This window comes from Anopheles bellator, chromosome 1 (genome assembly GCF_943735745.2).
Source record: "Anopheles bellator chromosome 1, idAnoBellAS_SP24_06.2, whole genome shotgun sequence".
Lineage (NCBI taxonomy): Eukaryota > Metazoa > Arthropoda > Insecta > Diptera > Culicidae > Anopheles > Anopheles bellator.
This window is the reverse complement of record NC_071285.1, coordinates 19,296,363-19,321,633: the sequence shown is the minus strand read 5'-3', so window position 1 is coordinate 19,321,633 and position 25,271 is coordinate 19,296,363. Positions and strand designations below refer to the sequence as shown.

Sequence of the window (25,271 nt, the reverse complement as noted above, 5' to 3'; positions counted from 1 at the left end):
CTCGATTCAACACCAAACTGTCCTCTGGTTGGGCCATCCCGGTACGCAAACCACAATAGTACTTCCTCGGAACGCGTTGTAGGTCCGCATTTTTGCGGTACTTTCGGGGGAGCGGCCGGAACCGAGCAACTTGAAATTTGGATTGTGATGCCTGTGGAACGCACGCAGAGAAACTTCCTCTAAATACTAATTGTTCTGAATGTCTTGCGAAACTTTTCAAATTTTGATAACGTGAGCTTTCTTCGCTTCTGAACATCCTGTGGCCGGGCGGTGCGGTTTGCTTCCAAAGGGCACTTTCCTTAGCGGGGGGAATGTTCATTTCTTCTGTTCGAACTTTTATGTTGGTCTTTGAAGCACTCTCTCGCTCTCTCTCTCTCTCTGTCTTGTTTGCTCCAATTATGTTGTACCTGCAAAAAGTTGATGTATAATTCGGCCCGCCGGTCGGTGGCAGCTAGTGTGTCAAAGGAGGACCACGACTACTGGGCCATCCATTCGCGGCTGCTGGTTGGTGGATAAAGTTTTCGGCACGCTTTTTGCATATCAGCGGTTTGATAAACGCCCGAAGAATTATTCACGTTTGCTCGTGTGCAGTTTAGCAATGGAATAGAAAGGAATAGTATTTTCCGGACGCTTGATGGTTGATGACGTCCATCCGCTGGTCTGCCGATTCGAACTCACAACACAGATTAAATAAATACTACACCGAATCGTAATTAAAAGATAGCATCTCCAGCGTCTGGAAATAATCTGCACTGCTTTAATTTTTACGTCTGCAGAAAATGGCTTACGCTGCACAGGACACAATTTTTGCTCATTGTTTTTTGGCACGCTGGAGCCCTCTTCTCAACATGCTACTTCAGCCCGTAGTTCTTCATTGAAAGTAGCTTCCTTTTTTTTGTTTTAAAGCGCACTTTAATAAAGCTCACACCGGCGGGAATGTTCACGCCTGTCCCAACAAAACCCACCTGACCAGCACTCCTGGTGGCATCGCTGCCGGTGCCGGTGCCAGCAAAAGGGATGCAGGGTCGTTGCAAGGGATGACAAATAATTTTCCGGTTTCCATTTCACACCGACCATACATTTCCGCTGCGATGCGAGCAGCTGAAATACACTAAGCTGCCGGGCTTAACTGGGCCGGGTGACCGGCACGAAAAAAAAACGGCAACAACAAGATGCGAGAAAAACAACACCAGTTATGTTAATGCTGGTCACACGGAAAATGCGCAAGTAATAGGGACAAAAACGGCATCCCTATCTTGGAGCACGCTTGCGGTTGCTTACGCCACGGTACACGGCACCGTAAGGCTTCATTAGAGGGAATCAAGACCTTCGTTTGTTCGGCCCGTTCGAGCCATAGAGCGACAGGATCGGGGACCGTGTGTCTGCGGTTCGCTTTGCTTTTCAAGAACCCGAAAAGGATACGGAAAGTGGAGTCACAAAAAAAGAATGTGACACACATGACTACACGGCATCATACATACCATTCCCGCTCGGTTGAACTTTTTAGGGCGCACTCCCGGATTTACTGTGCCTGCGCCACACCGTTCTTGCTGCTTTTGTCGTCAGCAAAGTTTACCGACAACGGCACAATATAAACCAAAAGAGAACATCCTACTGGGGAAACGAACAGAATGTATGGTGTTTTGCAAGATGAAATACGAAGGATGAAGGGTAATAAAATAGGGGAAAAATGATAGAACTTGTGTTAGGAAGGGAACAACTATCTCTTATTACGTTAACTATTTTGAATCTACAATGAACCTTTTAATAAGTGGTTTCAACAAAATTAAATAAATAATAATCGATGGATGAGCTATCGGAAGTAAGGCTCACGGTGCGTCACCCAAGCGAAATCGATTCTAGCCGGGGCAACTGAGCCAAGGGATCAACGGGCACCTATCAGCTGTTAAAGCACCAATAACGTTTTCAGCATTATTATTTGATGCGGGTGGTGAAGTTAAGTTTAACGAGAAACAACTGCAATCTCGACGGTGAAAAAAAAACAGCGGATCCCACCCTTCGTTTACCAAACTAGCAGAGCATGAAGCCGGGCATTCATTATGGATGGCAACATACTCAGCGGCAAACACCGCGAGAGGGTTTGATACATTATACATCATCATGTCGACGGCGGGCGAGACTTTGGTGAAACATGCATGCCTTCACAAAAATGTACATTTATGAGCGCAAACATCGCGTGAACTGAAACACATAGCCCGCTTCTTCTCGCCCTTTCAATTTGCGCGATTGTTGCGGGCCCAGAATTTTAAGGCTATAATCAACGGGCACTGTTCGGTTGTTTATTATCGACCGACGATGATACGGAAAGGAAGCGTTCCCGAGACTACGATCCGCTCCGATCCGATACTAAAAACCCTAATGCACCTTTATTTATTTTTCGACTCCCCTCTTCTCAACCTACAGGACCCGGTGCCCGGGGTTGATGGAGTCGCTATAAACCTCGAATTCCCGATAGTACCGCCGGAGATTCACCTGTAATAGATGAGCTAGCGCTAGTGCCTGCTCAGGCACTCGGGCCATCGAACGCGATGGTAAACTTTCGGCAAGGATGAGATGTTGCTTTCAGTATTTCTTCTGATGTGTTCTTATGACTTTCTCTAGCCCGAACTTCGTTGGCAGAAAACTACTTTCGAGGACCACGGTCCCCGTGAAGGTGTAGACTATGCAGGCACACCTTATGCAACGTGGGAAGCATCAGAAAAGATATAACGTTCATAAATATTTATATCCTGCCAGGTTTTAGAGTAACCACATCTTTCGGTTTGAACTCGACGCGACGGCCATCAATAGTTAGTATGAGTAAAAACATGAAAAGCAGACAACTAGGAATGATGATACCTATGGCATCGATCCTTTATGGCACCACATCGTGGATCGTATCGTAGGGCTGAAGGTAAACGCACGTAAACATTCTGCGTGAAATTCCGAAGATATTTTGGATAACCCGTGACTGTTTTTCCCCGCGGTAATAAACCTCTTGATGGAGGCGCCTAGTACTTTTTAGCGTTGTAGTAATTCCATCATCATGCCTTTCGTAAACTAGAACATCAATACATCGATCAAACTTTAAATTGTAGGTTTCTAGGAACGGACTATGCATACTGATACTTTGAACTGTAAATTGAATTTAGAATCAGACTAAACCTTTTAACCGACGACGCGCTCCAATCGTTCCCAGAAGCACGTTCGTCACACCAGACAAGCTGAAGGCTTCCTCAATTACGGATACATAGTTGCAATACATAGTGAACCGAGCACTGACGACCGGGAAAAACCAAGGACGGGAGTGGACAGGAAGGTGGGCCGAATATTCACTTCCGTTGCGACCAAATGTTTCCACACGAGTGTCACGGTAATCATACTTTGCGCTAGCCCGAGCACTGAAAATGCCGTTAGCTGTAAGGCCCAAACTCGATTACCAACTCCTCCATCTGGCGTGGGACAATCGGAAAGTTTTCCACCATTCCGTGTGCAATGCGTCACGGCGACGGTTCCTGCTTCCTGCGGCTGGACGTAAACGTCGACTTTAGAGCGGAAACGACGCCGGAGATACGGATGCGAATAACGATGGCAAGTTGGCAAATATTATTTCCTGGCCCCCCACCGCTCCGTGGACCTGGTCCGGCGCGGAACGGTAATCATACACCACACATTGTGATCACGTGTTGAATGAGGGATTCCACGGCCGGGGCCGCATTTTATAACAATGCCGTTAGCCTGAAATTCTGGCATCGAATAGCCGAGCGGACCGTCTCATTTGATGTGCTACTGTCACATTACGGTTATCGTTTGCCCCATTACCGAACATAATGTCTGTCAATGTTCGGTCTTTAGCGACAGTGCGACCGTCTTTGGTAACGGTCTTCTGGTCCGTCGTTCTTGGTCTCCCAGATTTGCTCAATGGCGAACTTACTTTTCGACCCACGTGTTCTGAAGAAAATTCAATTACATCACTCCCGGCCCGGCGGAGCAATCATCGTCGGTATTGTTTTTCACGTCAGTTATATTTTTCTCACTCTCGTCCCACGATTGGTGCCCAGACTTTTGCAGACGTCCTCGTCCAATGAAATTAGGTGCCTGTAACCAAACTGTAACACGCACCGTGTCCGAAAAGTGTGTGACGAAACTCACTCCTTAATGCTAACCAAATCAACGAGTTTCGAGTTCTCGATGCTTGAAGCACCTTAAATTGGTACCATGCACTGTGGTCATTAACCGAAAAATTACTGCCAAGTGTTCCTTCACATCGTTCTTAATTTGCGGCAAACTTTCAAATGCCTTCCGTTAAGTAAATCATCCGCTAACCAAGTTACTGCCAGCAGCTCGGAACCGGCACGGCACGGTGCTCGAAATTGTACGAAAACACTCACGGTGCTAGAATGTGTGCATGTGTGTGTGGTGGCGGTTTGAGAGTGTTTCGTTTACCATCCACTCGTAAAATAGGCCATAGACGAAAACACCACCCGACGGACCGACGGAACACCGAGCATGAACAGGATCAGATCAGGATGTGTCTGGTCGCGTTCGGTCCGGGGCCTGTGTCTGGCCGAGCTCTTCACGCCGCGGGCCCTTAAGGCTCAGCACACACAAAAAATCTCCACACCAGGCCCATTAAAATCCTTCAAACATTCTCGCGCGAACATTCGCCAACGATTCCACCGCGGTCTTTGGTAGCACCACGGCCACCACATGAGTGGGCCACATGGTTCGCATTATTTGTTGATAGCAAATAAATTCACGGCACCGCGAGTGAGGCTTGGCTGGAAAATCCCACCCCCACGGCCCCTCTGCGTGCTGGCGTTTTGCTGCTGGCATACGCGTGTTGCGGCCGCAGCAACAATTCTGGGGAGCGGAGGCGAAAAAACAACGTCGAGAAAAAGATTTTTTTCTCCGCCGCTGGTATTGCCATGGCAACCGGCGGCATGGCGACCGCGTAGTAATGAAAAGCTCAAACAGACAGTCATGCGTCATTGCGCGAGCAAGAGAGAGAGAAACCTGCAAAGAAAGGCAAAAAGAAGCCAACACTCTCCGGACGCTTAAGTCCACAACAGAACACGAGCACGATGTCCGGGAAAACCGGGAAAAGCGTGTCCCGCGCGGTGTGGGGCGAAAGTAATGTGAAGCTCTAAGCTCTAAGCAAGCAAAGAGGGGGGGAGAGAGAGAACGCGAGAGCGAGAGAGTGAGCGAACGTTGCGGATCTACATGTGATAGCATCGGCCGGGTGGAAGGATTTGCATATTTTATGTTTATTTTAAGCCCGGTTTCTGATGTGGGATAATGATGTTTTGCCGCGGCAAAACAAACGATTCCACGAGGGGCCTTCTCGTGACGGGTTCCGGCTGCGCCAGTAGGCAGCGGAAATCGAGCCCCGTGGACAGGTGACCGTGGCATCCCTCGAGGAACTGGGGGGAGGGACTGGGAGGTGGCACGATAGATCAAGAGATGCCCGGCAACACCGACGACCGGCGGACCTCCGGCCGGGCGAGTGTTTTCAGGTCGGGTTGGCGCTTAAGCGGCCGCTTGAGGTTGGCGGCCGGAGTTGAATTGGCGGCTGCTGGTTTCGGAAGTTTCGGTCATACTTCGCACGTAGCGGGCGTTTATTCCGCTCTGAAGAGGGGATTTAGCTAGGCCTTACGCGCAACGCATGGCTCCATCAAGCGGTTCTTTAAGGACAGGAGGGGCTTAACGGGCTCGCCAAGGTGCTGAATTACGAGAACGCGACCCGGAGGCGACCGTTTTAAACCGCCTGCCCCATATGCGCCGTGCGCACGTGACCGAGTGGGGTTTTGGCTTATGAAGGGCACGAGACCGCTCAACCCGCTGCTCCAGGGAACGGCAATTCTGGCTATTTATTTGGACGAACCCGTTAAACAGGGGCACCATTACTCGCGGAAAAAGTTTTGATTCGAGTGGCACCAGACCACCACCGCTGGTATTCCATTGTAATTAAAAATTTAAAACTATATCAAGCGTTTGAAAGATTTAGGGTATTGGATTGACACTTTATCCTGTATGCCTGTATGCTGATAAAAAGATTCCGAAACTACAATTCTGGGGTACGGGGCAGTTATACAACTACGAAATTATTCATTATGCAATTTCCTAGCGTAATCGCAAGGAATCCCTGGGACATTACGTGGCGTGCAAAAGTGTAGAAAAAGAAAAGTGCTCGCCATCGCGCTGGTCCCAGCTTCTTACTTCGTAGAACCTCTCAAGCAAAGTCGAGTGAATAAATTAATTTTTGCTGCTCGCACTCTTGTTCGTACAACCGCTAACATCTCTATCAAACTTCATAATTACCCTGGCTAAAGGTCTCTACCAAATTGTCGCAGGCTTTGTGGCGCAGCCTTCTGTACCGTGCACTGGAGAGCTATTCCAGATCTGGGCCATTCATTAATGGTAATTCTTTTTTTGGCCTTTTCAACCGGCTACTGGGCGATAGGAAGGTGATGACTGCTTTGACTCGTTTGGCATTCAACAGTGTGGTAATTTCCGGGTTTGTAACTCGTATCCTACAGTATTACAAGAATGTGTTCGATCGGTACGGATTTAACCGAAATCAGGAACAAAATACCGAGCATTTTCGGCATCGCTCGAGTGAGAAGGATTGAATTGTAGAAGTCAAAATAAAGGGAGGGTTTTGGAAGGATCAGATAAACACCACGAAATTCCTATAATTTCATGAGAGGTTCAGAGGGCATTTACAAATGCAGTTATCATTATTAAGTATACAATTACAATTCCACAAAGTGCTTATTGCAATGTATAATGTTTTGGAACAGATTTCTGTGAAATATTCGTGATAACTTATCAAGAACCGGATGCCCCAAATCCGGATAATGAACGTTGTAGTTCCAGATATGCATGTTTGCTCTGACTGTGCCTCGGCACTCGGCGCACGCGGCCCGACTGGAAGCAAATCTTCGGATTGCGAATGGGAAGCAACCCTTCGGTTCGTTTTCCATTTTCCCATTTTCCAAGCATTCATTTTCCCCACCTGGGGAAGCGGGACATGGTACTTTTCTCCTTCACAAGTTTGAGGGGCGCAGGATGAACTACCAAAACGCTTGGTTGATGCACACAGCGCGGAAAATTGCCGTTTGGTGAGTTCCCAAAGCACGGAAATTGTTTTTTTTTAATACTATTAGTTCTTTTAGTTAGTTGATAGGGTTAGAAGCAAAAATGATCGTTGGAAGTTTTGATTTGAATAAGCACTTGAAGTTTATGTTTTCTTTGGTTTTCTTCAATACTGCCTGACAACCCACTAACAAAACTTTAAGTTACGATAAAATTTCTTACACATCGTTGCCCAAGCTAGTTCTCCGTTGAAAGAAGGACATGCTACCGGATGGTTTTACATAAATAATGCCGATATCGCATTCAGCGCTTGATTTATTTAAAAGTATTTAAAATCATCATTAAAACTGCACAATGATAAATGATGATACGATAATAATACAATGAGTATGTTCAATATTTATTCAATACCTCCTTTTTTGTTGTGGAGAAAAGTATTCTCTTTGTGATAGGAAGTTTTACCTGTTTTTATAGTTAAGATTAAATTTAAATTTACGCACGATTAACGAGAAAAAAATGAAATCAGGAATGAAAGTCGTAATTTTACTCATGAAATCAATCTTCTATTGGTTTCTCTAGCTCAAGAGACAGTTGCGGATCGCCGCTATTTCCATTGTGCTTTACGTTTTTCAGTAATTCAATATAATCATTAGGCAAACCAGTTTCTTTGGCTCCGTTTACTATAATGTTCATGTAGGTCTTCGAGGGCTGCCTTTCGAAGGGCCTTTCCTCAGTGGAATTTAAGTGGCAAGGGTTGTTCACTAGCTGATACACTCGACAATCTAGCGTCCCGCCTGTCGGTAATATTACTGGCAGAGTAAGCGGCCTGTAAACGCTGTTATGAACACCTTCCTGGCGGTCTAGATCCGCTAGATTGCTGTTATCAATTTCCCATATCGCTCCCCACACTTGTGCTTCCGGATGCTCAACTATCGTGGCTGGAGCCCCTCGCCAACGTGCAGCATAATGAAAAAAGTCTAGACCGTAGTTCTGCGATAGATCGTAGGAAATCACTAAACGAGAATAATCAACAACCGATGGTCTTTACCCACCTGAAGATAACCGAATCCTTTCCGCACTGCGGATGGGTTTTGAATGTGTATCCTTTTAGCAAGAAGATTACTTCCGTAGGCAAAGTAATGGAATGTTCCCGCCGTTGCCGTCGTCATTTCGACCAGACAAACTAAAAGTAATCAAAGAAGAACAAGACTTATAACAGAGCCCTTTGACCTCACAAGCACGAGAAGCCTGAGGATCACGAGCTGATGCTAGTGTTTTGCTTACCTAACAAAATGGAAACTTTTATTGTTTCCCTAGCACCGCGAATAAGGTCGAATCTTTTAGATCCAAGGTTAAACTAATTGAAATAATTAAGTAAATAAATCGCTCACCTCATTTTGTTGTTGTGATGCCGGCCTGACTGACATTCACGGTTGCTACTGATTTAGTTCAAGTGTAGTTTACATAATCAAAATGTAATTTACTTCGAACGCAGATAACCAGTGCCAATCCACTGTTACTGACCACTCGATTTGCTTACACAGCTTAATTTTGCTTTACGCGAAACTATTAATATTCATACATGTTTCTTGTAAAACAAATTACTGCAACATAAAGCCCGCTTGAAAGTTGTTTTACATCAGCTGTTCGGTTTCCCTGATACACAAACAATCCGCCACCGCTCGGAACTAGGAATTTTCAAACTGATTTAGAGTATGTTTAGGCAAAAGAGAGAAATCAATAAAAATATCTATCCCGCAAGATGATGTACATTGTAAATGATCAACACTTTCAAGAAATTATAGAATTCGAATTCATGCGTTACTTGCGTTATGGATGGCGTTACAGACCAAGGTTGACGCGAAACTGTCAAAGAGCAAGGTTGCATAAACACACCGCGTTTCAGCTCGGTTATCGGGAAAAGTTGTAAATATGGCCAATTTGGCTAGGCTGTTTCAGCGGCTTCTGGTATCGCCTGTAACTCGAGATGTGCGCCACACGACCGCTAGACACATTTCGTTGGAGAGTCTAGAGATACTGCTGAACAAACCCAAACCTGGCGGCGGAAGATCTTTTCGGCGCATCGTTCACTTTCCAGCTGAGTACACCGTCGAACCGCTGCGGGTGACCAATTTGGCCGGCCGGGATCCCGAAACGGGCCGAGTGATCGCCAAAGGAATCGGTGGTGGCATCAAGCATAAATATCACTGGATCAAATGGGTGCGAGACGGACCAAGCGAAGGTCCCCCGCAGACCGAGAAGGTGATAGCAGTGATTCACGATGGCTGCCGCACGGCAAAGGTGGCCCTCGTTGCCGTTGGCAATGAAATGAAGTACATCGTGGCCACCGAAAACATGAAGGCAGGAGATTTGATCAAAACTTCACGTTTCATCCCCCGCATTCCCGGTATGTAAAACCAAGAACCGCGAAAGACTGAATAATCGTTGATTATTCTTTTCGTTTTCTCCAGTTCGTGCGAATGAGGGAGATGCGTATCCACTCGGGGCACTACAGACGGGAACACAAATTCACTGCCTGGAAAAGTTTCCCGGCCAGCATTGCCATATGATTCATGCCGCCGGAACGTACGGAACGGTTGTGCGCAAATTTGACGATCTGGTCGTGGTGCAGCTACCATCGAAGCAAGAATTTGCCTTCAAGCAAACGTGCATGGCGACTGTTGGCCGAGTCTCTAACGTGGAACACAGTAAAACTCCAATCGGTTCGGCGCAGAAAAACCGTGAGCTAGGCAATCGGCCACGCTCGGGCTTGTGGCAACGCAAGGATGGACGGCACGGCCGAAAGGTTCGCCGTCTACCACCAATGCGCGTCATACCACCACCGGCTGAAAAGCCAGCGAAACCTTTAAAGTTAACGTTAAAACTGTAGAATGTATCCCAAACACGGAAATGCCAGTAGTTCGTTTTGCAGTGCATCAGTCTATTCTGTGGAATAAATTTACTTGCACTCCGACATAACTTTTTACTCTCCGTACGAATTTATTTAAACTTTTCTATGCCATTGAAAACTATGCCGCGCCCTTGGGTTTAGCGTGAAACGTTTTACTTTTTATCCTCCTGAAACACGATCCGATATACATCTGCATACATCGTGGCGTAGTGCACTTCCAGTCCCTCCGTTATAAATTTAGGCAGATCGGTAAAATCCTTTTTGTTCTCCTCTGGCAGTATAATGCAGTTTACCCCGGTTCGTTTGGCCGCAATTGTCTTTTCTTTAATGCCCCCGACCGGCAGTACTTTACCCATAAGAGAAATTTCCCCTGTCATGGCCACATTCTGGCGTATCGGTTGTCCCTTGGCCAGCGAAAGTAATGCTGTTACGATCGTGACACCTGCACTGGGACCATCCTTAGGTGTGGCACCCTCGGGAACGTGCAGGTGAATGTGGCTAGATTCAAGGAAATTATTCGTGCAATCTTCCTGCTTGAGAAAGTTCCTAGCTACTGTCAGCGATATCCGGGCCGATTCTTTCATCACGTCTCCCAAATGACCCGTCAGCTCGAGAGAACCATCGGCTGGTGGCGCCTTCGAGTCCCCTCCTTCATCCTGCTGCACTAAGCGTCGTTTCGCCGTTTCAATGTACAGGGCAGAGCCACCCATTGCGGTCCATGCCAGACCCATGACCACACCGGGTGGCGTCGTCTCGTACATGCGATCATGTGTGAAGATTGGCTTTCCTAGCAAATCGCTTATATTGCCTCCGGTAACTTCAGTAAACTCGGCTTCTTTTCGCACAACCTTGAAGGCGATCTTGCGAACGATCTTCTCGATATGCTTCTGCAGGTTGCGCACACCTGATTCGCGACAATAGCTTCGAATCAGGGCGTTAAGTGCATCGTCCGTGATGGTTATGTGTTTGTCTTCGACTCCGCTATCACGCTTCGCCTGTGGAATGAGGTACTGCTTGGCTATGGCTAACTTTTCTTCCGCTACGTAGCCTAAAACAACGAAAAACCGACAATCAGTTGATACTTGGAAAGAGCGTGGGATGTGTTTCTTCTTACCGGACATATCGATCATCTCCATTCGGTCGCGTAACGGCTCGGGAATAGTATCGATGATGTTGGCAGTACAGATGAATAGAATCTTCGACAAATCCACTGGGACGTCCAGATAGTGGTCAAGAAAGTTGACGTTTTGCTCCGGATCCAGCAGTTCGAGAAGTGCTGAGCTAGGATCTCCCTGGTAGCCTCTGTTCGAAACAGCAGTCCAATTAATTTCCATGTCCATTAGCAGCAGATAATTTGCCCATTCACTTACCTTCCAATTTTGTCCACCTCGTCAATCAACACGAGCGGGTTTTCGGTTTTGGTTTTCTTCAAACATTGAATTAACTTTCCCGGCATCGCACCAACGTAAGTTCGTCGATGCCCCTTGATTTCGGCCACATCCGTCATACCGCCCACACTGAACCGGAAGTATTCTCTGTTCAGTGCCTTTGCAATCGAGCGAGCTATGCTGGTCTTGCCGACACCGGGAGGCCCATGAAAGCAGAGAATTTTTCCCTGCGTCGTACCTTTCAGCTGGCTGACAGCGATGAACTCGAGAATACGTTTCTTAATGTCCTCCATTCCGTAGTGATCTTCATCGAGGATTTTTGTCGCCTGATCAATGTCCAAGTTTTCTTCGCTCATCACACCCCAGGGCAGTGTCGTTAACCAGTCGAGATAGTTCCGCGTCACACTGGAAATGTACAGCGACGTGAGAATCTTTTTCTTTTGCGCAACCGCAACAACCGTCTACGACCGCGCTTACTTGAATTCGGAGCTGTGGCTTTCGAGAAAGTTTAATTTCGTCAGTTCCTCTTCGATAACATCAGCCACGGCCTTTGGAACGACCTTCTCCTTGATACGCTCACGGTACTTCTCGCCGATTGCATCCTTATCGTCTTTCTCGATGCCGAGCTCCTTCTTGATCACCTTCAACTGCTCTTGCAAAATGTACTTTCGATGCTGTTGTTTTACCTTTTCCTCCACCTCGCGGCCAATCTTTGCCTGCAGTTTGGAAAGTTCCAGCTCTTTTTTCAGCAACGACAACGACAGCATCAGTCGCTTTGGGATCTGTAAAGAATGATAGATCAACCGATCACTTAACCGTTGTCGAAGATTAATCAGTAAAGCTCTTACATCCATTTCCTCCAAAATCTCCTGCAATTCGGCAGGCTCAGCAGCCGACAAAGAGGCGCCCAGGTCACACAGGTAAACAGGATTGTCCACAACTCGTTGATTCTGGTGTAGCATCTGTTGAAGGCTTTCTCTGTAAATGCAAAACATATAAAGTTAAATTATGGACACCATCTTGTAGCATCTTACCATCGGACGACATTTACCGGTACAAAGGGTTCATCGTGATAATATCGCGGATGGTCTTAATCACTTCTTGAGTGAGCGCCTTCACTTCCTCCGTAGTTTTGTAGCTTTCGTGTTTCACATTTTCCACCTCCACCATTAACAATGGCTGCTGCTCACCGTCCTTCAGCAGCCTTCGCTTGGGTGCTTCCTCCACCGGCGCACCGTCCGTCGTATGGTCATTGTTAGAGTTGCGAACCTGTTTGTTGCGAAGTTTGTGCTTTCGGCGACGCTTTTCCGCATCCGGTTCGTCTACCGAGACCGCGATTTGCGTGTTAAAGAACGGATATTTTATTGTCATTTCTATCGCGTGGTTGGGACAAAAAATAGCCGAAGATGAAACGACCATTGGTAGCCCCACATAGAAAATCATACGCCACGACCGATTTACCTTTGCCCGGACCCGGTGCATCCAGATCTTCGTACAACTGTCCGACGATTTTGATTCGCCGATGCGCAGTCACCACCAACCGCAGTCTGTCCCCAAGATCCTGCATTTCTTGTATTTGTGCAAACGTTCCGATGTCATATACTTCTTTCACCGTTTCCATCACCTCGTTCGGATTGTCGTCATCTTTTTTCAAGAAAATGCCGACGTATGGTTGGTTCAGCTTCACTTTTCTGCGGACAAGATCAATCAACATCGGATTGGTGACCTGTAAAAACATAAGTTGTTCCGGTTACTCCAATGCGTTGTCCGGCATCGATTACCTTACCTCGAGGATCTTCATAAACCTCGGGAAAACGGGATTTCGTTTAGCGGCTATCACTGGCAAATGTGGCCACACTTCCGGTATTGCAACGGTGGCAGGAAGCTGGTTTGTGTAATTGACTGATGGTTCCGGCGGAGGATCGATTGGATCTCCGGAATCGTTTTTTGCGCTACAGAATCCTCTCGACGATAGCGGTGAAATATTATTACGCAAGCCAGGAACTACCAGACGGCCAACCCTGCTAACGGACCATGAAGGTACGGCAAGATCTATAGTCAAGGAACGGCTTATCCTGTGCTCGAAATTGCCACAAACTGGCACCATCGGTCGTGCGTGTCGCGTGAAATGTTTGACTGGCAAACTAGCGGCGCTCCGAAGGATTTGTAGCATCTTGATCCTTAACTACGTTTTCAACGGAAACAAAACTAATTCTCTTCGCCGGTATTACATCAGAAAGTTTCCGCGCAATGTTTTCAATACACGAGTCCGAAAGTACTGGAAAAACGTGACAGCAGCGAAACATTGTGGAAAGAAAAAGAAAAAGAAATCTAGAATGTTTTGACAATCTCCCTTCGTCCAAAACAAAAAAGCCGTTATCCGTTACTCGAGTTAGTTTTCAAAATCGATACTCGGCTTTGTTTACTGGAAAGGCATTGAGTGTTTAAGTAGTTTATTTTATTAATTTAATAAACTAATACTGATTATTACTCCCACATGTTTGAACGGTCTGAAATAAGCTTGTCTTGATGTCTCTAACCTTATAGCACGCCGTAAATTCGTGATCCAAAATTATGGTAAATTAGTTTAACCTTTTCTCGATAGATGGCATTTCGCATTGAAAATTTGTTTGACAGTGCTTTGAGGTTAGTTTGTTGTGTTTCAGTTTGAGACGGAATCGAGCGTAGCAAGAAGCAAATCTCTGCGTAGCGCGTCGTTGTTTGTGTGGTGGCGCCCTTTTCTGGTGACCAAGAACCGTGAATCGTGCGCGAATGCCACTACCAGCATAAGCGGGCAAATGGATGTGTTTTATTTAAGAAGCTCGAATTAACGATGTTTATCAATGTGCTTTTGTGATAGCGCCTCGTGCGATTGTGTTTCTTTCGCTGTAGTAGTGAAACCTGCGCTCGCTTTTGGATTGGGCCAGAAAAATAACCTCACTTTTTCCGCGTTGACGATTGTTGCGCTCTTGCGACTCGATACGACGTTGAAATTATTGTTCGCATCGCACGGAAACTGCTTTTCGCTAGAGAAGGTGCTTTATCGGTGCAAGTGTTCGTAAATTTGTGAAGTTTCGTATCGAACAAAGTGGCTTGTAGGCAATCCAAAGCCTGTTGTGTTTCGGGCGCGTGTATCAGACTGTTAAGTGGTCACGCAAGTGTGACCTGTTTCGGTGTCAAGAAGCGGGTGCTTCTGCCCCCCGGCCGCAATACTAAACGGCTCCACACCAGGTTTATCGAGAAAAAAAGGAAAGGCTATGGATCCACAAAGCTTGCATCAGCGAGAGGCTCTTGCCGGCGGAATGCTGGAGCAACAGCAAGAGGAGTTGGAGGAAGACGAGGATGAGGCCCTGGTGGCTAACGAGCATTCGCACGGCGAAAAACGCAAACACGGGGAGATGATGGATTCCGAGAGCGAGGAGGACGACTTCGCTGGATTCGACGAAGACGCGGACAGCGAAAATGGTAAATCGATTGCTCATTTCGTTCGTTTCATTTCGCTTCAAACCGCGGGTTGAAGTTCGTTGAAGATGCTTCTCCATGGCGAGATGGTTGCGATGGAAACGGAACCAAAGAGACCGTTTTGCGCTTTCGTTGACTGAGTTCGCTGTTGATGGCAATTGTCAAAACTCTCATACAACCGTGCAATGATGGTACAGAGAAGTGTAAAAGCGCGTCGCGGTAAGGCTGGATTCATAACAGTCGCGTATCATATTGCACATATTACTTACATAATGCTTCCTGTTGTGTCCACTGTTCTAATCGAGTCCATTTCGATTCGTTTCGATTTTAAGGACACTTAGGTTCTCCGCCATCAAACTCCTTGTCGGACGCGTTTTGGACAGCGATGGACAAGAAAATGCAGGAAGCCGAAAACACAGAAGAAGATGCCACCGACCTACTCGATGAGCAAAATACTTCCAAACAGGTACGTCGAGGCTGGTAATGGGCTGCTGGTGTCGTTGAGCTATAAATGTGCCTTAATTTTCAGGACGACATGGATACCGCAAATCAATCTGTCATGGATGCGTCGAAACTTATGATAGGAAAGAAAAAACCGAACGTACAAGTGAACGTGCACGATGCAATCTATAAAGTACCTTTTAAATATGGCTGGAAGCGAGAACTGGTAAGTAGGCGAAGGATTGACGGCGCAATTACTTAAACGTTTTTAATTCAACCGATCAACGAATAGTTAATGTGTAATCCATTGTGCCGTTTACTGTCTAGGTCTACCGAGCTAATAAGGACGGCAGCAGCAAGGACAAAGGCGAAGTTTATTATATTACTCCAACAGGCAAAAAATTACGTACTCGCCATTGTATTGTGGCTGCTTTGCACGATGATCTGACGTTGGATAACTTTACGTTCACTAAAGAACCGGTCGGTGGCAATCCGGACGAGGAGACCATTCGGTAAGATATCCAGCTGCTCACTTGTTAGACAAATTTAGTTGCAAAATTTCTTTTATTATCACAACTTTCTGGCCGCTTCTTTGTCTTATTACTTAAAAACAGAAGCGCAAAATCGTACACAAATGTACCGAAACGTTCTGTTTTCGGATCGCAAACTGCACCTGGATTAGACGCTTCGCCAGATTTGGGTAAACGGGTTCCGAAACCCAAAATGCCAAAAGGAGCCAGTCCAACACCACCGTCGACGTACTCTAAGGGCGTTAATGTACTGTCGTCCAGAGTGTCGCCAAAAAGCAATTCAACAAGTGGCGGTGGCGGAGTAGCAGGAACTGGAAGTGGCGCAGTAACGACCGGAGGGTCACGAAACAACTATTTGGCACTAGGAGGAGTTACGAAACCGCATGAACATGCGATGCAATCAAAATCGAGGTGAGTAGAGTTTGAAACTAATAGGTTCCTCTGCGCTCGATAAGCGTTCAGTATCCGCACAATTAATAGGCTGGTAGTGTAGAAAAGTCTTCCCAATTCTTGTTGTGCGCTTTCGCTGAGAGTAAATGTCTTACATTTCCGCTTGACTTTAATTTTTCTCGGCTGGCCCCTTTGACGTGTTCCGTTTTCCTTCCACACCAATCTTGAATCCATCATCCCGCTCTGGCACTGCATCTGATTTTGTCACTCAATCAACCACCATTCGCCGATTCCCTCGGTTCCTCCCAAACTCTCTTTTGAAACTTGAATGTTGGAATACTGAAACCTACGACGACCATCCAGGGCGCAGTTGTGCACGATAACGTGCATACCGGCGATGGGAATGATACCGCAGCTGCAATGTATGGTATGCTTCAGTATGTTCCACCCGGAATGCGTCTCCGCAAGTCTGGCAGAAACACTCTCTCGCCGATTTACCTGCAGGGTAAGTGTTTAACGGAACGGGAATTTCGTATTTACGTATTTCGGATCCATGTCTGTCGGAGTCTTTCTATGAGAGTCATGGTGACTTACGTGAAATTTCCTGAGCGATACTGATGAATGTCAATTGTTTTATATTCCCTTGCAAATGAAGAGTTGCACGGAAGGGTCGGCTACCGCACCGGTACAACACACACAAGCTTACAAGGAATCGTACGGCAAGTTTGGCACCACTGCCCATGGCAGTATTGCCCCAAACGCAACCAACATTCTTGGCATTCCCTTAAGCGCAGCCAGCAATGGCGCGACGTTGACATCACATGGTACAGCTCCGAAGGCAAAAACGAAACGGTCTCAGCAGCATCAGGAACAGCAGTCCGGCCTTGCCAAACTTTCCATCAAACAAGCTCCAGCCGTTGTGTCAGTTCCAACGATGCCCGAGAAGGATATTCCGCCACAAGACGTGGTCGTGATTGGTAGCAATGAATACGTTGTGGTGCCGAAAGGGAAAGTAACGAATGCGAAGGTCAAGAAACTATCTAAACCAGCGAACCAGCCTCACCCGAATCCGTAAGTTCCTATCGTTTAATGAGATCCTGTACATTTTAACACTCATAGGAAATAGGAGTATTTAGTACTAAAACTATTAATTTACTGCTACTCTACCTCAATTGTCATCATCGACCTAACTTTGGTTCTTGTTTGTTCACTGTAATGAAAATCTGCAACCGAGTACCGGGATGGTGTGCAAAGATAGCTTGTGAAGGCCAAAGATGAAATTCGTTGTTTGCAAAACATGAATTCTCACCATACTCATTATCATACGCCATCGTAGACTTCACGCATATAGGACTACGCCAACAGAAATGCGTTTGCTTTCTATGTTGGTAGATCAGCATCTAAACATAAATAAACAAAAAATTCTTTTTGTCTGTCAGTTTTTTTTCTTTTTTCTCTTTCTCGATTTCAGGAACAAACCAGAAAAAACACTATACCCTCCGCCCAGAGCACCCCTTTTTTTTGTACCGTGTTTGGCATATTAGCTGTACACAGATTGAATAGATTCGGAATACCTTCATACTTGTACTTTCCCGCAGAGTATTTTGCTTTACATTGGCTTCTCACGTACTCCCTCCTTCATATTTCCCTTTTCCTAGAGACATTGTTGCAACCCTTAATAGCTAAAATTGGAAGAAAATTCTACACATCCAACTTAAACTTTTGAAGCACATACTTACTGTTGGTGCACTTGCACCGAAATTATGCAGCATAATTTGACCAGTTTTGTTCCGTTCGTCTTTTGTTCTCATATTTGTTTCAGTCGAAATTCGGACGATGCTCGGAAGGCAGGCACCAGCACAACAACGGGCATTGTGAGCCACAAACATACTAACAACATCAACGAGCGCTTATCAGGAGACAGAGAACCGTCGGCGGTTTCGATGAGTGGTAGCGCGGGCACCACCAACGGTCGCAGTTCGGCTCGAGATCCGTCCAACTTTTTGTCCGAAGTGTCGGCAGGCTATCATGCTTTAATGCAAATATTCGATTACCTGAATGTTCAAGTGAGTCCAGGTTTGAGCTAAACATCTGTCGGCAAAAGTATAACACGCGTTGTTGGAATTGATTTTAGGAGCTCCTTCGTGCCTGCAGTGTGTGCCGCATGTGGAACCATGTTGGAAATCATCAGCGCTTCTGGCGAACGGTGCGCATGAAAAACTCTTACGTCAAGGATTGGGCCGGAATGATTGCCAAGTTGCGCCAGAACGGCACTCAGCATCTCGATCTGCGCAAGGTTCTGACTGCGGGCACCAACGATGAAATGTGGCAAAGCATTAGCGAGCACATTGGCCAAGCGAAGAAGATAGAAAAGATCGACATGTGTCGCTGTTCTTCCACGGTGGTTGGAAACCTGTTGCGCTCCAATCCCAATCTGCGCGTCGTCAACGCACTCGCCATCAAGAACGATCCGATTGATTTCGTAAACTTTCAGTACGGTAAAAATTTGGAAGAACTGCGCCTACGGTCTTCCGTCGCCGTCTCGGTGGACGGTGATTTACATCAGCTGGGAGCGCTGCGAAATTTGAAGCATTTGTCTCTGATGTCGATTGCCAAGCTGGGCTCCACGTCAATCGAAGCGTTAGGATCGTTGGTTTTGCTGGAGTCCCTCGAGCTAGGGGAATGCACAGAGATTGGCTCCAATCTAGCGACCATCCTGCCCAAACTGAGCCTGCTGAAGCATCTACGATTAGAAAAGGGCCAGGAAAACTTCGACATGTTCATCGTGCTGGAAGGCATCTCGAAGATGTCTTCGTTGGAGCAGCTGGACTTAATCAATTGCGATGTCAAGCTGGGCTTCGATAAGCATATCGTTAACTGTAAGAATTTGTCGAAACTTTTGCTCATCCCCACGTACGTCTCGCAATCGGCTGCCACGAATCAGATGATCGTAAAGGGGATCATGAATATGCACTCCACGTTGAAGGCGGTTGTGTGGGTCATCACGGAGGAACTGCTGCGCGTCACCGAGCTGTACATCGATACGAATGTGGACGATGGAGGCGTTTCGAATAATTTGGGTGAAACAATTCCCATCCTTAAGCCAGTGCCGGGAAGTGACGAACCGGCAAGCGTCGTCCATCAGGCGGATGTACCAGACAAGGTGGAGATTGTACCACTGACAAAGCTGGAGAGCATCTTGGAACGAAGGGTACCCAACACAAAGGTACAAATCAGGAAAGTGGCTTTCGCCAACACATGGAGGCAAACGATGGCAGACGTGCTGTAAATGTGTAAGCTTGCGACTAAGTAGTTGTGTAAGTAACAGCGAAACGAATCGTTTATTTCATTTACGAGCTAAAGTATGAGCTGAGAAAGGAACACGTGTAAATAGTGTATGGAATAAAAAAAAAGTTCAATACGATTCGCTAAAGAATGTTTATTTCGTAACTCAACTTATCTTTGTCCTAATTTTTACTTTTTACTATTTTTGTTCCAACCACAAAAAGTATGTGTTCTGCAGAAATAAAATTCTTACACTTTCTTACAAGAAAACTTTTCTTGAACGTTTTGAACTAAATCTGTTTAAGATTTCAACCTAAACCAATTAGTTCGATTTTAACAAAGAGCGTCCATTGTTTTTCTGGAATGTACTGCTGATCTTAAAACCGCTTATGGGCTAAAATAGGGTGCTAGCAAGCGGCAACTACAAATTGAACATCAATTGAATTCATTCGCGGAAATGATGGTTAAGTATAGTTAATGCCATTTTAGTTACACGGTGTGTCAATAGTTCTTTCCGAATGATGTTAACACTCCCGTTGATGGAGCTTAGAGTGGCAATACTGAACTAAATGTACTCATTGAAACAGGAAGGTTCGAATTGAAATTTAGCATTGAACATGAAAAGAATTGAAATACAAGGCAGACGAGAAAACCAGTATGTGTCGGCACAGCGAAGAACAATTTGAGCAGTTTTAATTGTTGGATAGATCGAAAACAAATATTTTGAATATTTAAGTTACGAATGTTTATTCTTCTACAAATAAAGAGTCTTTATTAACGCTGGGGGTCCATGATCTTTATACAGCGAAAGAAGATTTATTTCAATGGCTTTTTCTCACATGAATCAATTTAAACATTTATCTAATCGGCTTCTACAACAACATGACATCAACATTGACTCGAACAAACGCATTGAGACCATCAACAGGTTGATACTGCTTTTTCTGTTTTACGATGGTTGTTTTAGTCTTAGCGAAACAGACTGGGCCGTATGTTTTTTTTCTATTGCCGTTCACCTGAATGTTACGTGCGAAACCAACACGATTGTTTTGTGCCTCCGATAACCTACTCTATTGGGAATACGCCAGTCTACTGGATCGCGTGTTCAAACACTCAAATCTATTATTTGCTTGTTAACTTTCAACGTCTTTGCTGTAGGATCAAAGTCAAAGGGGCGTCAAAGTTGTCAGTTGTGGTAACTCGTACATTCTGCTTTTATATCTTATATTATTTTATATCGTAGACTCTACTACTAGATAGTTACTATCTGTGGAATTATAATGCCTCGCGTAACTCGTTCACATACCCGGACCCGGAACCGGGAATCAAGTAAATACCCCATACCCGGAATCAAGTAAATATTCACCCTCCCGCCTTACACTACTACAGATGATCTTTGTTGGTCCGAATGTCCGCCGCCGCTGTCCTTCCGGTTGTGACAGTGTTGATCCTTTGCCTTGATGCGCGGCTTGTAAGCTTGTCTTACAAGCCGTAAGAAGTAAGAAGAGTTGTACCGGAAGTGCCCAAGACCGGAAGGTGCTTGGGCCGCTAGACGTTGGACTCTGTTGAGATGTCGGCTCTGTCGAAGATTCACATTGGTACGAAAGCGGTGATCAACGCTGTTATTGTTCATCTAAAGATAAACGATCCATCTGAAAGGAAGGAAAAACCGCAATAGTGGATTGAAGTTTGTAAGTCACGTAACAACGAATGGGAAGGAACACAAAGAGACTGTTACAGTAAGTCTGAAATGTTCATCTTTTTAGTATTTTTCCACATCCAAAGACACAGAGACATATATACTCACAACAGGACTCCACCGTCGTCTTGTAGCGAGAGGTAGTCGCAACAAAGTTCTCCATTGAGGATGCGGAAGAGGCCCGTCCAATAGCTCGCTAGTCGGTGTTGTTTTCTATACGAACTTGATTGTTGACGAACTAGACGATTCCTAGATGCTTGAATTGATATCTCGATTCAAAAGAACATACATTACAACAAAACATAAAATATGCATAAAAAATATTTTCTACGAAAATATACAATTCCAGACTCAATGGATCGAAAAACAACGAAGCAACCAACAACGAATGAACGTATGGAACGATGCAGAATGTGTCTCCTTAATAATAACAAAATAATCAAACGAAAGTGCTAACTAGCTTAATACAGTTTTGGTGCTTGAATCTGTGATTATTTAGATGTTTGCAAAGTTTCCAACAATAAACGAATATCGAAGAGACCATTCGGATGTTGGTAAAGTTATAAGAAAAGTGTAAAATAAACTAAAACAGTATTAATTTTTGGTTAATTGGATGGTTAAAACCATATTACCTTGTAAGTATCTAGCGAAACCAAGTGTCTAGTGCAAGTATCCAAAATACTGTTTGTTTACTTCCTTATTCATTATTAGATACTAACATGAACGTAGTAAAAATCGAAAGAAAAAAATTTCAATTATCTGCACAATTTTCACGAGGTTCTGGCTTAAAACAAAAACGTTGATTCTTTCCGTTATGATGGAGGGACGAAATAGCAGATATTGCACTGTAATTTTCATTCTTAATAATCATATTAGTTTGGGTAGTATTTGACTAAATATTGAAGCTAAGACAACTTACTAAATTCAATACAAAATGTCACAAGGTGTAGCACACGTTTTAATAGTAAACCACGGCGTTCGGCAGTATCCTCGATTGAAGCAGTTCCACAAATGAGCTACTAATTTTAATGCCCATTTATGAATCTGCCCCATCCGAAGATACTGCTTGCTTATTTCCATATTGAAAAGCTTTTTTGAATTAGCACTGCGTTGTTAAGTGTAGAAAATTGACAATAGTTGGGAGTAGCAATAATTCGCAAATGAGTTTTCAAATTACAAACCCATTTACGAATTGATCGCAACCCAACTGATCGCATCTTTGCAGCTGTGGAAAATATCACAAAACTATGCACAATAAGAAACCCTATTAACGATTGTTTTAGCGCACGTTTTCAATAATAAACCTCGGTTGTTGATCGTATTCTCGATTGAAACACTTTCGCACTTGCACTAATAATTTTGAACCTCATTTAAGAAGGCGCCCTATTCCTGAAAGCACCTGTTTGCTTGCTTTCATATTCCCTATTAGATACTAACACGAACTTAGTAAAAGTCATCACACAAAATTTCAATTATCTGCACAACTTTCTAGAGATTCTCGCCTAAATCAAAAACGTTGATTCTTTCCGTTATGATGGAGGGACGAAGTAACAGAGATTGGCCTGTGATTTTCACTCGAAATAATCATATTAATTTGGGTAGTACGTATTTGCTAAATATTGAAGTTAAGACAACTTACCAAAGTTCAATAGAAAATGTCACAAGGTATAGCACACGTTTTTAATAGTAAACCACGGCGTTCGGCAGTATCCTTGGTTGAAGCAATTCCACAAATGAGCTACTAATTTTAATGCCCATTTATGAATCCGCTTTACCCGAAGATACTGATGTTTGCTTCCATGTTAGAAACCTTTTCTGAATTAACCGTGCGTTGTTAAATGTAGATAACTGGCAATAGTTTTGAGTAGCAATAATTCACAAATGTGTTTTCAAATTACGAACCCATTTGTGAATTGTTTGCCACCCAACCAATCGCATTCTTGCATCCGTGGAAAATATCACTGAGCATAGTTACTTAGTAAGCTTATTAACGAAGGTTTTAGCACACGTTTTCAATAGCAAACCACGGTTGCTGCCAGAATCCTCAGTGGGGGTGTTTGCGCAAATGAGCTATCAATTATTATGCTCCTTTTGCGTAAACACCCCATCCGAGGATCCTTTTTGGGTTACTTCAATATTCTCTACAAGACACTAACACGAACTTAAAAGTCACCACTAACAATTTTAATTTACTGCGCAAGGTAGGATGGTAGGCATTTACTTTGGCTGACACTTAGTCGCAAATGGGCTAATAATTATAATGCTCATTTGCAAAAAAGCATCTGCCAAAATATTGCACAAAAGCTTTCACCTTGACAAACGTTAACGTTGACACTAACATAGTAAAAGTCGCTTAAATACAATCTTACTAATTTAAATTATCTGCACAAATTTCGACTTCTTCTAATTTGACGAATATGAATCGATTGTTCATGTTACCATCATTGGCTACACTATTGTTGTTTCTATTCTCAATATAATGTTTCACAACACTGCCTCGTTGCACCACTAATTAGTTTTCACTAGTTTCACTGTTGAAACGGAACGTTATACAGAGATTTTGAGCCTGAAGCTTCTTTCATCCCTTCAACTCTTTAACTGGCGAAGTTCTTGGCATGCGCGTCAATTTATAGGCGATCGCGATCTTTCCAAAGATCAAATCGACCCTCCCATTTTCCGAGAAGAGAAATTTTCACTGTATTGTATTGAAACATTGTTGTTCGAAGGAAAATCATTCAAGAAATCGACACCCTTTCTTATTTCTATTACTTCTATCTATATTCTTCTTTATTTCTACGAACTGAACTAAAAATGTGCTTTTTTAAAATTAACTTTCTAAGAATTAATTAGAATTAATAATCGCGGGGGCGGGGCTCTGAGCGATGTTTTGGTTTGGGGGCGGGGCTCTGAGCGATGTTTTGGTTTGGGGGTGGGGCTCTGAGCGTTCCACCAAAAAAAAAATAAAAAAATAATTAATAAAATTATTAATATTAATTTATATTAATTAATATTATATTAATATTATTATTATAAAATTTAAAAATTATTAAAAATTATGAAAAACCAAATTTGTTTCCAAATTGTGAAAACAATCTCACATTGCAAATTTGGGAAGGTTTTTTTCAACATCCCATTTTTCCATTGTCATCATAAAGAATTTTATTAACTTTATTATTATTTTTTATATTAATTCCCAAGTAAAGAATTTTTGTCTCTGTTACGTTCCGTTTAAAACGTATTATTGTTATTCGTTTTTAGTTCCGTTAAGACGAAAATTCACCGCACATTTCATCAGTGCAATTGCCTTCAATCTTGTGGTTGTTTAAACTAGGTAGAAATATACCAATAAAATAGGTAAAAGTGTTAAACTCCATTATTTGATGATTTCTCAAAACCGATTGAATTCACAGGAAAGATAGTCTAAAACAAGTGAAAAATTCTAGGAATTTGCTGGTTACAATAGAAAGCAGTAAAAAGTACCTGACCTGAAAATAGGTAAATCTGTGAATAAGGCAAATTTTAATTACACGGTTTACACTTTTCAAATCATTCAAATCAATTCAAATCAAAAGTCAATATTTTATTTCAAAATTAGTCATTATCCTGTCTATCCGCCGTTGTTTTTTCTACCAGTCCTTTTGCACTTTTTGCCACTATTCATCTTTGTTTGAAAAATATTGTCCAGCTAGCTTTTGCTTCAAGGTATTACACAAGTTTTCAATCGGGTTTAAGTCAGGAGACTGACTTGGCCAAGGCAAAACTGACACATTTTGCCATCAAACCGCGTATGCTTGGGATCGTTTTCTTGTTGAAATACACAGACACACTTTCGTAAAAACGTAAAAACGTAAATTTCGTTTAAATAAAAATGAATGTGAAAGTGGGCTTTCACACAATAGTTTGACGTGCTACCACTTGCAGAGAATGTCAAAAAATCATTTGGATCAACGAGTTCTGAACATCTCAGTTACTATCGTTCCCGTCCAATGTCCTATGGCTCAAACAGGACTCTGGCTTGTTCCTTAAGCTACTGTGTGGTTGCTGCTGTTTCACGCTAAATTAAAACC

General features: G+C 44.1%; 4 protein-coding genes across 7 annotated transcripts in view; 2 read left to right on the top strand and 2 right to left on the bottom strand.

Moving 5' to 3' along the window:
• Positions 1 to 8,192, bottom strand: part of LOC131215171 (uncharacterized) — a 33,347-nt gene extending 25,155 nt beyond the window's left edge. The window contains exon 1 of the mRNA XM_058209557.1: positions 8,151 to 8,192. The gene's annotated coding sequence lies outside the window, so the exon portion shown is untranslated. The remainder of the gene's footprint in view (positions 1 to 8,150) is intronic.
• Positions 8,193 to 8,985: 793 nt separating this feature from the next.
• LOC131216641 (large ribosomal subunit protein uL2m) lies at positions 8,986 to 10,067 on the top strand. Its single transcript, XM_058211189.1, has 2 exons — positions 8,986 to 9,505; positions 9,570 to 10,067. The coding sequence occupies exons 1-2, from the start codon at positions 9,031 to 9,033 to the stop codon at positions 9,986 to 9,988; spliced, it is 894 nt and encodes a 297-aa protein (XP_058067172.1). The 5' UTR covers positions 8,986 to 9,030; the 3' UTR covers positions 9,989 to 10,067.
• Positions 10,068 to 10,092: 25 nt separating this feature from the next.
• LOC131216638 (lon protease homolog, mitochondrial) lies at positions 10,093 to 13,635 on the bottom strand. 2 transcript variants are annotated; one of them, XM_058211180.1, is made up of 8 exons: positions 13,184 to 13,635; positions 12,859 to 13,123; positions 12,449 to 12,770; positions 12,246 to 12,375; positions 11,875 to 12,179; positions 11,380 to 11,802; positions 11,124 to 11,311; positions 10,093 to 11,057 (listed from the first exon to the last, which is right to left on the bottom strand). In XM_058211180.1, the coding sequence occupies exons 1-8, from the start codon at positions 13,568 to 13,570 to the stop codon at positions 10,162 to 10,164; spliced, it is 2,916 nt and encodes a 971-aa protein (XP_058067163.1). In that variant the 5' UTR covers positions 13,571 to 13,635; the 3' UTR covers positions 10,093 to 10,161. The 2 variants fall into 2 exon arrangements, with proteins under 2 accessions (XP_058067163.1, XP_058067164.1); XM_058211181.1 differs by having other exon boundaries at positions 12,449 to 12,719.
• Positions 13,636 to 14,097: 462 nt separating this feature from the next.
• LOC131211333 (uncharacterized) lies at positions 14,098 to 19,835 on the top strand. 3 transcript variants are annotated; one of them, XM_058204769.1, is made up of 9 exons: positions 14,098 to 14,862; positions 15,201 to 15,325; positions 15,389 to 15,526; positions 15,628 to 15,812; positions 15,915 to 16,241; positions 16,584 to 16,725; positions 16,876 to 17,291; positions 18,043 to 18,286; positions 18,355 to 19,835. In XM_058204769.1, the coding sequence occupies exons 1-9, from the start codon at positions 14,655 to 14,657 to the stop codon at positions 19,507 to 19,509; spliced, it is 2,940 nt and encodes a 979-aa protein (XP_058060752.1). In that variant the 5' UTR covers positions 14,098 to 14,654; the 3' UTR covers positions 19,510 to 19,835. The 3 variants fall into 3 exon arrangements, with proteins under 3 accessions (XP_058060752.1, XP_058060743.1, XP_058060760.1); XM_058204760.1 differs by having other exon boundaries at positions 15,192 to 15,325; XM_058204777.1 differs by lacking the exons at positions 16,584 to 16,725; positions 16,876 to 17,291 and having other exon boundaries at positions 15,192 to 15,325.
• Positions 19,836 to 25,271: the final 5,436 nt, after the last annotated feature.